This window comes from Paroedura picta, chromosome 7, assembly GCF_049243985.1.
Source record: "Paroedura picta isolate Pp20150507F chromosome 7, Ppicta_v3.0, whole genome shotgun sequence".
In the NCBI taxonomy this organism is placed as follows: Eukaryota; Metazoa; Chordata; class Lepidosauria; order Squamata; family Gekkonidae; genus Paroedura; species Paroedura picta.
Genome location: NC_135375.1, coordinates 20,311,167 through 20,321,265, shown reverse-complemented (window position 1 = coordinate 20,321,265; position 10,099 = coordinate 20,311,167). Strand labels below are relative to the sequence as shown.

Below are 10,099 nucleotides of genomic sequence, written 5' to 3'. Positions count from 1 at the left end.
TCTCAATCCAGAACCTTTAGTCCCTTCTCCTCCCTTCTCTTACAAATTACCTTTTGTAATTTCCCACTCTTGTCAAGTTGTAGTTTTTATCCAGACAGACTCTATTCATTGTTTTAAGATGGCTACAGCAAATCCAACAGATTGGCTCATAGAACACCAACAAAAGAAGTCTTAGAACATTGGTAAGGAAAATACACTGATAAATTCTAAGCACCAAATGTCAGATGCTCAGCAGAAGACCACAGCACAGTTCTCCACCTTTTGTGGAATCTGTGATGACAACAAAGAGATCTCCCAAACCAAGTAACGAATGAGCCACTGCCATTGTCAGTTTGATAAGATTCTTTGGACAAATATTTTTCTCCGTTCTATGTATTAGAAGCTATATGGCAGGTAATTATCATACTAGACTAGCCTTTCTCAACTTTTTTACCATTGAGAGGCTCTTGAAACATTCTTTAGGCTTCAAGAAACCTCAAAAGTGGTGAGATTATGCAGTGTACATGCCCACCCCAGGCAACATATAAGAATAAACTCTTCCTCTTCAATAATATCAGGGCTCTTTCCAAGGTCATCTAGTCCAACCCCCTGCAGAATACAAGAGAATTACCAGCAGAATTCAGCACATGTCATATTGCTTATGGTCTATTCCAGTGGTCCCCAACCTTTTTATCATTCTTCCAGATGTTTAGACATAATTTATTTTTAATTAATTTCATCCCATTGGATCTGGTCCATCCCTCTGGGACAAGAGAGAACACCTCTGCTCCATCCTTCAGTGGTCCCCAACCTTTTTATCACCGGGAACCAGTCAACGCTTGACAATTTTACTGAGGCCCGGGGGGGGGGTAGTCTTTTGCCGACGGACGTCACTGCTGCCGCCTGAGCCCCTGCTCCGCTTGCTTTCCCGCTGGCTCCCCTGATTTCCCGCCACCCACTGGGGGGCACTGCCAGCAGCAGTTGTGCAGTGCCACACCGACGGGGAGCCCCAGCCATGGCAGCCACCGGAGAGCACCAAAGGTGAGCCGGCGGCAGAGTGGCAGGGCACCCCCCGAAGCAGCAGCCTGGGAGTAGGACGAAGAGGAGCCGTGGCCCACTACCGACTGATCCACGGACCGGTCCCGGTCCCGGTCCCAGTCTCTGGACTGGGGGTTGGGGACAGCTGGCAGCCTTTTAAATACTTGAAGATCATTATCAGATCCCCTCTCAGTCGTCTTCTCTCCAGGCTAAACAGACCAAGCTTCCCCAATTTTTCCTCATATGTCTTGGTCTCCAAACCCCTTACCATCTTTGTTGCCCTCCTCTGGACACGTTCCAGTGTGTGTACATCCCTCTTCAACTGGGGTGCCCAAAACTGAACACAGAGCAGAGTAAAGTGGTACCATCACCTCCCATGATCTGGACACGATACTCGGTTTGATACAGCCAAAAATCCCATTTGCCTTTTTAGCCACCGAGTCACACTGCTGACTCGTGTTCAATATATGGGCTACTAAGACTCCTAGATCTTGCCAAGACAAGTCTCCCCCATCCTACATTGGTGTATTTGGTTTTTCCTACCTAAATGCAGAACTTTACATTTGTCCCTACTGAATTTCATTTTATTCAGCTTAGCCCAGTTCTTCATGATTAGCTTTGATTAAATCCTCAGTTGTCAGTTTGCTAACCGACATTAGCGGTGGGCTTGGCAAAAGCACCTCTGCAATGAAAGACTTTTCTTCCGACACATCTGGGACAGCAGCAAAACTTCTCCCTTTGCTGCGGGTAAACATTCTGTGCACCAAGCCTAGCGTTTCCCACCACCCCTCCCCTTTTTATGTAAATCTTTCTGGCTTGACATGTCTCCTCCCAAAGCCCTGCCTCTATTAAGCACACCGCCCTGAGCTGTCAGAAACAGAGCAGGCTGGCTTTGCGAAAGTCTTTGCTTTCCTTTCGGCTGCAGTGCTCAGCAGAAGGGTGTCTCTTTAGTCTTTGGATGTGTTTTCTTCCTAACCACTGTGATCGGGTGGAACTACAATTTCAAGCTTGGAACTTCTGTAAAAGATTTGGCAGTGCTGAAAACAAGAGGGGGGGGAAGCAGCGTTTGAGTACCTGTTTTGAACAGTGTCGCTGAAGTTTTCATAGGGGAGAGGCAACAGCGTTGTGCCGTGTGACATATAGAGTTGTATGTTTCTAAATTCCCTGGTTGTGAGAAAACCAGCGAGTCCCTGCAAATGCAGGAATAGAGGCTCCGTGTACAGCTCACCATTGTTACTTGACAGCCAACTCCGTGCATCCGATGAAGGGCAGACCTCATTTCACCAAAAGAAAGGACTGCAACGACTCATGGACCATGAACCAAGCCAGCTGCAGTCCTAGGACAAATGTCTACTTGTTCCACAGTTTGGGAAGCAGGAAGCAAAACGAAGAATACTACGACGGTAAGTGATTTTAGATACAGCGCGTTAAAACTGAGAGCCAGTTTGGTGTAGTGGTTAGGAGTGCGGACTTCTAATCTGGCATGCCAGGTTCGATTCTGCACTCCTCCACATGCAGCCAGCTGGGTGACCTTGGGCTCGCCACGGCACTGATAAAATTGTTCTGACCGAGCAGTGATATCAGGGCTCTCTCAGCCTCACCCACCTCACAGGGAGTCTGTTGTGGGGAGAGGAATGGGAAGGCGACTGTAAGCCGCTTTGAGCCTCCTTCAGGTAGGGAAAAGCGGCATATAAGAACCAACTCTTCTTCTTCTTCTTCTTCTAAACTGTGTTGGGGAGAGGACAAGACATATGCTCTTGCAGCGCCAATACTTCAGAGCAAGGGTGACAGGAAAAATTCCAGTGGCTCCAAAATAATCCCAGCCATGGCATGATGAACCGAATCCATCTGTCACTGGAGCTAGTAGGAACAATCACTAGAGCTTGTGTGGTGTGATGGTTAAGAGAGGTGGACTCTAATCTGAATAGCTGGGTTTAATTCCCTGCTCCTCCACCAGCTGTGTGACCTTGGGCTAGTCACAGGCCTGTTAGAGCTGTGCTCACAGAGCAGTTCTCTTAGAGCTCTCTCAGCCCCACCTACCTCACAGAGCGTCTGTTGTAGGGAGAGGAAGGGAAAGGTGTCTCTAAGCTGTTCTGGGCCTCTGGATAGTGAAAAGCGGTGTATAAACAAAAACCTCTTCCTCTTCTCGTCTTCTAAATGTTTTTTGGGGGTCGTGAAAAGCAGGTATATTTGTTTGCTTGTTTGTGTAAGTGACAAAACTAACTGCTTTATTTAAGATATAAATATGAAATGTAAATGCTCCAATAAAAAAAAAAAAACATCTCTTCTCTTCTTTGATAACTGGTAGTGGAAAATGGAGACAACGTATATCAGCCCAACCAGGCTTTTAAGGCAAGAGATTATCAGAGGCTTTTTTCTACTGCCTGGCTCTGTGCAGTGACCCTGGGACTTCCTTGGTGGTCTTCCAAGTACTCACCAGGGCTGACCCTGCTTAGCATCCAAGATCAGATGATATCGGGTTAGCCTGGGCCATGCAGGTCTACATTTTGATTTGTAAAAAGGAATTCTGAGCTTCTTCTCCTGCTCCCAGATGTCAGATCTGTTCATGTAGCATTTCGCTTCTGGCCATGTTCAGATCTTCAGGACAGTACAGCAGTTGCAAAGCGATTCAGCCAGAATCGTCCTTAATTGCTCTCCCCCCCCCCCCCGCACGCCTTTCCTGTAAAAAGGGAAACAAGGATCAAGAGGAAGGGCAAGGCTCTAGGTTTTGCAAGGGGAAGAACTGTTACTAGTGTGATAATGAATTCTCCTGAGTATACAACTAGGAGTATAACTCTTCCCCTTCATCTCTGTATCCAAACATCTTTATTAGGTCTAATCCAAAGTAAGGAACAATTTAAGCTCATATTTATCAATGCTTTTTTTTTAAAATCTCAGCTTTGACTGAATTGATACTTTACAAAATCTTTGAAAAATCCCAACTTTGAAATCGCTCATTGCTCATTATAAAATATACTTTGGCATTTCTACTAAGAACCTGCTGTAAGCACAAAAAAGCCCAAAGTCCTAAGAACAAATGATTAAAAATACAAAAGACACCAAAAACACTAATAACGTTTATATGTTAAAAACATTTATTTGTTTATATATTTTTGCCATTGAGTCACAGCTGATGTATGGTGACCCCAAAGGGCAGGGATGGCCCAACTGCAGCTGTCCAGATGTCCATGGACTACAATGCATGCTGGCAGGGGTTCATGGGAATTGTAGTCCATGGACAGCTGGAGAGCCACAGTCTGGCCATTCAGAGGGAGTTTGACATTCCCAGCCTCTGTTGCACCCCTGGTATTACTTGGAAGTTTCTCATCCAAATACTGGCCAGAGTCAATCCCAGTTCCTTTCTGAGATCTGATGAGATTAGGCTAGCCTGGGCAATTCAGGTCAGGGCAATAGGGTTTATAATGCGTGATCAATCCAAAAGATTTTTACTCAGCATCCGAGAATCACTGTGATATAGTGATTAGGATATGAAACAGGGATATAGGAGGACCTGATTTGAATCCCCACTCTGTCGTGGAAGCTTATTGGTAGATAAGTCTAGTTTAGGCTTAGTCTCAGCCTAAACTATCTCACAAGGCAGTTGTTGTGAAGATAAAATAAAAGAAGGGGAAATGTTATAAGCCGCTTCCAGCCGCAGTGGTGAGATAGTCTGAGGAAAGGTGCTTGTACTCGAAAGCTCACGCCTTGAATAAATCCTTGTTGGTCTTAAAGGTGCTACTGGACTCTGGTTTTATTAAGCCTCTCACTAGTTGTTACAAACCAGGAACATTTAAAGTACTTTCATTTTCTACCATGGGATTATTTCAGGGTGAGCATTTGAAGATTGCAGTTAGCACTCAACCAACCAACTGCATGGCCGAGTAGCTCTTGGAGATGAATCCCCTTGAACTAGGACATTGTACCGTCCTTTGTGCATCGTTGGATAAATTGCACACTTGACTGCATAAGTTTTGCAACTTCTGGTAATTCTTCTACTCAAAGTTTTTTGTTTGTTTGTTTTACCTCCCCCCCCCCCAAAAAAAGTAGACACTTAGAAAATTACAGGAACTATCAATCTTCTCCGAAATGCCAGTAAAATGTTCAGATTAAAGAAGCTTTGCTCTTTTGCACCCTCCTTTCCCATTGAATCTGTTCTTATTTTCCAAACAATGCTGTTGTCTTACACTAGTTCTCCAAAACTAGTCTGGCTTTTCCTGGTTCCTGGCAAAATTTTATTTTCATTTTCATTGACTCAGAAAAAAGCTATTTAAAGGAGGGGGGTAGGATAGATGGAAATGAAATCTTGAATTTCTGAGCAATGGAAATTACTGTTCTGCGATCTGCTTTTTGCACAGGGCCTGGGAAAGGGTCATGGGGGAGAGAGAATCTCACAGGGGTGTATTCCACCTAGAGGAATTAGCAGGTGCTCCTGCCGGAGAGATTCATTTCTATAGGTACTCTGTGTACAGTATTTCCACTTGCTTTCAAATAGTGACCTATATTCTGCACACAATAGATAATGCACTTTCACTGCTAGAAGTAGATTTTCGAGATCTGCACAGGAAAATCCAGCTGCCAAAGCACATTGAAAGTGCATTATCCTAGGTGTGCGGAATACACACTTTGGGAGAACATTCTTGATTATATAACCACTAGGATACAGTTTACTATCTATTCCACTCTGTACTCCCCCACATGCAGCCAGCTGGGTGACCTTGGGCTCGTGGCTGATAAAGCTGTTCTGACTGAGCAGTAATATCAAGGCTCTCTCAGCCTCACCTCCCTCACAGGGTGTCTGTTGTGGGGAGAGGAAAGGGAAGGCGATTGTAAGCCGCTTTGAGACCCCTTCTGTTAGAGAAAGCAGCATATAAGAACCAACTCTTCTTCTTCTTCAGTAATACCAGGGCTCTCTCAGCCTCACCTCCCTCACAGGTTGTCTGTTGTGGGGAGAGGGAAGGGAAGGTGACTGTAAGCTGCTTTGAGACTCCTTCGGGTAGAGAAAAGCGGCATATAAGAAACAACTCTTCTTCTTCTTCTTCTTCTTCTTCTTCTTCTTCTTCTTCTTCTTCTTCTTCTTCTTCTTCTTCTTCTTCTACACAGTGATACTTTAATTACCATCTCTAAAATAAAACCCATTGTTTGTCTACAGGTTTAGGCAAATCCTGCTTTTAGCTCTAAGGCTTTAGTGATTCTTCTCACCAATGTTAGTATGGGTAGAACAGGCTAAACATATCTCATTACACAAACGTCATCGTGGGCTCTAGGGAACTGTGAAATGTAGCAAAAAACCAAAGATTTCTAAACTCTTATCTAAAAGGAGAATGAGATGAAAGAGACACCAGGTATAATTGCTCTGTGGGAATATTCAGAAGAAAATTGAAATTTTAATGTAATTTACTGCCATTCCTTATTAGAGTTAATTAGGGGGAAAAACACATTACACCGAACTATTCGTAACAGGTTCCTGTACCGAATATTCAAGCATGCTGGGTTTTGAAAATTTGATTCTTTGCTACATAAATTCTTACCATTTAGTGGTGAAAACTGAACTGAAAAGAATGTCAAAACAGCTGATAGCAGTGGAATATCAGATGTCCTCTTTTAAGGAATGTGTCCTCCTTTTTTGGTGTCTGTTCTCTTTTGGGCCCTTTTTAAAAAAAACTGAAGAAAATGTCCTCTTCTTGGCTTGGAAGGTTAAGGATATTCCTATTTAGTAGCAATCATCACAGCATAAATAGTGGGGATATTTAAAATGAGGTTTATCATAGTGATCACTTGTTTGAAGCAGCCAGTCAGGAAGAAGAGCTGGTTTTTGTACCCAATTTTCACACCCTGAAGGAGTCTCAAAGCGGCTTACAATCGCCTTCCCTTCCTCTCCCCACAACAGATACCCTGTGAGGGAGGTGAGGCTGAGAGAGCTCTGACAGAACTGCTCTCTGAAAACAGCACTGTCAGGACTGTGACTAGCCCAAGGTCACCCAGCTGGCTGTATGTGAAGGAGCAGGAAATCAAACCTGGCTCGTCAGATTAGAAGCTACAGTTCTTAACTACTACACTGAGGCTGCTTTCTGTTTTACCTTTCAAAATAGGCCCTCTTTTGTTTTCTTCCAAAAATCTGGTAACCCTAGACAGCAAGCAACCTGATCCTCTTTCTTTTCTGAAGCCCCTAAATCAGCATGAAGAGACTGAGGAAAAGCTAAGTGCTTGTTTTGCCCTAAGGAATTGATACTTGACATATGTACTCAGCTGTACTGAAATCAGCACGATTTACTTCCAAGTGAATGAATATATAGATGTGCATTTGGGAAGCACCTTCCCACTATACAAACCCACAAATATATCTAGCCTTTTCAGCTCTGAACATGCTAGCTCTGCATGGCTGGTACCTGTGATGTCAAAAAGCTTTTAAATATATTTGGTGATTTGAAAAAAAATTGCAACAAATTAAAATTGTTGTGGGGAGGAGGAGGGTAGGCGATTGTAAGCTGCTTTGAGACTCCTTCAGGTAGATAAAAGCATGGAACAAAAAACTAGTTCTTCTTTCTCTCAGTTGTAAAACTGAGAGAAAGTTTGGCTTAAATCAAGATTTAAAAGGTCTTTTACCAGTCCTCTTACTTGTCAAGCTTTTGTGTGAATCTGAATAATTTAAGAGTCTGTAGGGTTGTCAATAACTGCTTTTTAAAAGGAACATAAGAACATAAGCGAAGCCATGTTGGATCTGGCCAGTGGCCCATCCAATCCAGCACTCTGTATCTCACAATGGCTAAAACCCAGGTTTTCTGGATTGGCCTTGGTGGCAGAGTTAGAGCAAAATTTAGCAGGTCAGGAACAGAGCTTGAAGGAATTTGCTGGCCAAGGGATCCAGAATGGAATAAACTGACATCCCTGCAAGGGATGGATTGTCATTGCCTGCCTCTGTGTCATGGCTCTGACATTCCTTGGAGGTCTTCCATCCAAATGCAGCTGGGAACAATTTGAGGCAAGCTGAAGACAAATATATAACAGGAAGATTTTTAGTAGCTACCGGTCAGTGTTGCCTTTGGAATTTTGGTTCCCCAGATGACATATGAAATCAGGAGCCTTTTAGAGACACCTAAGCCTAGTCATTCCCTGACCCGGATAGCCCACGGTAGACTGATCTTGTCAGATCTCAGAAGCTAAGCAGGGCTGGCCCTGACAAGTATTTGGATGGAAGACCTCCAAGGAATGTCAGAGCCATGACACAGAGGCAGGCAATGACAATCTATCTCTGAATGCCTCTTGCATGCAGCATCCAACTGGGTCATCAAAGGTCAGTTGTGATTGTCAGCAGGGCAAAAAAGTCAAGGATATGCACAAGCTGTAATTAGGGCCCATTCTGCACACAATAGATAATGCACTTTCAATGCACTTTAGAAGTAGATTTTCCTGTTCTGCACAGGAAAATCCAGCTGCCAAAGCACACTGAAAGTGCATTATCTATTGTGTGCGGATTAGGCCTAGGATAAAGGAGGAAAAAAGGATTTATTGATGGAACGCTATACTGTGATAGTGCAGCGGAGGGACAGGGAGATGTCTGCTTACATAACTACCTAAAGGAGAAGAGAGAAGAAGCTTCCTAGAAGAAGGAGGAAATTGCCTGGAGAGTAGCAATCTAGGACAGACAAAGGCATACTTAAAAGATAGAAAGGTCCTGAACTCTCTGACCTATCTAACAGTCTTCTTGCAGTCTTCTTCAGTAATAGTTCTCCCCGTCCTTTCCTTCAGCTCTCATTTACTATAGTTGCACCATGCTGGGGTCCTCTATTCTGGGTAAACCAGGGCCTAGTCTGCACACAATAGATACTGCACTTTCAATGCACTTTCGTAGTAGATTTCCTGTTCCGCACAGGAAAATCCAGCTGCCAAAGCACATTGAAAGTGCATTATCCTGGTTTCCAATACTGAACAAATCCTCGCAGTGCTTTAACTGACATTGTTCTTGTTAGCACCGCACCTGGAACACAAATAACAGTCTGAATGAGGGTGCCAAGGGAAACGTCACATAACAGCATGGACCACTACAGTGTGATTTTAACACCCCACATAATGTAGTAGTGGCTGCTGGCAGGGCTTAGCAGAGTCATGATGTTATAGCAGAAGTCCATGCATTTAATAGATATTGTCAGAAAATGCTTTCTAATATTTAAGTGAAACCTCCTTTCCCGTAATTTGAACTTGTCTCTAAAGCCACAGTAAACAAGATGGTCCTGTGTTCGACATGTCTACCTTTTACATAATTAAACTCAACTATCATGTCACCCCTCGCCCTCCTCTTTTCCAAGCTACACATAATAAAATTCTCTCAACCTCTCCTCATAAGATATGGATTCCAACCACTCAACCAACCTGGTCACCCTTTGGATTCCAGAAGATCTCCAGGCTCCATCTGGAGTTGGCAACCCAATTACCATGGTGTACCAGTTTATCATAGAGAAAAGCAGATGGAAGAGTACTCTAGCATCTTTTCCTGACATCTCCAAACACTTCTGTATATGTTTGCTGATCTTTACATCCACCCATCCACCCACCCATCCATCCATCCATCCATCCATCCATCCATCCATCCATCCATCCATCCATCCATCCATCCATCCATTGCTCCGATCTTTTGGCAGTAAAAAAGTTCCCCTAGCAACTCACACTTAACAAATCAGAAGATAAAATGTACATAAAGCCAACCTAAAAGGACTGCCCAAACCCGAGAGTGCCATGTTCAAAATACTACTTGGCTCAGCCTTTCAAAAGTAAATAAAAATATTTTAACCGGCTGTCGAAAACAAATCAGCCAAGGGGCATTTCTTCACACTCTGAGGGAATTGCCACAGGCCTTTCCTTTTAAGGGAAAACGGTTGGGAATACACCCTCAAAGCATAAAGACAGTCTGAAAAGAACAGCCTTGTTTTATTTTCCTAATACCACAGCCTCAGAAGTCTTTGGGACTGGCAGAAAGGAATGGGGAGTCCTCCTCTGCAGGCCCTTTTAAAGGGGCCCCGACAGATTTGTTGCATCGTCTTCCCTTGGCACGGGAGGGGGGGTTATTTCTGTCCCAACGGCCAGAAGC

At 43.9% G+C, this 10,099-nt stretch overlaps 1 protein-coding gene across 6 annotated transcripts in view; it reads left to right on the top strand.

Annotated features, from left to right (window-relative positions):
* The first annotated feature begins 1,892 nt into the window (after positions 1–1,892).
* The window catches only part of RANBP3L (RAN binding protein 3 like), a 49,075-nt gene continuing 40,868 nt past the window's right edge, over positions 1,893–10,099 (top strand). For all 6 annotated transcript variants that reach the window (XR_013233012.1, XR_013233010.1, XR_013233011.1 and 3 more), the window contains exon 1: positions 1,893–2,420. Coding sequence is in view for 2 of the 6 variants with exons in the window: in XM_077346978.1 (XP_077203093.1) it covers positions 2,279–2,420 (142 nt within the window). In the remaining 4 variants the exon portion in view is untranslated. The remainder of the gene's footprint in view (positions 2,421–10,099) is intronic.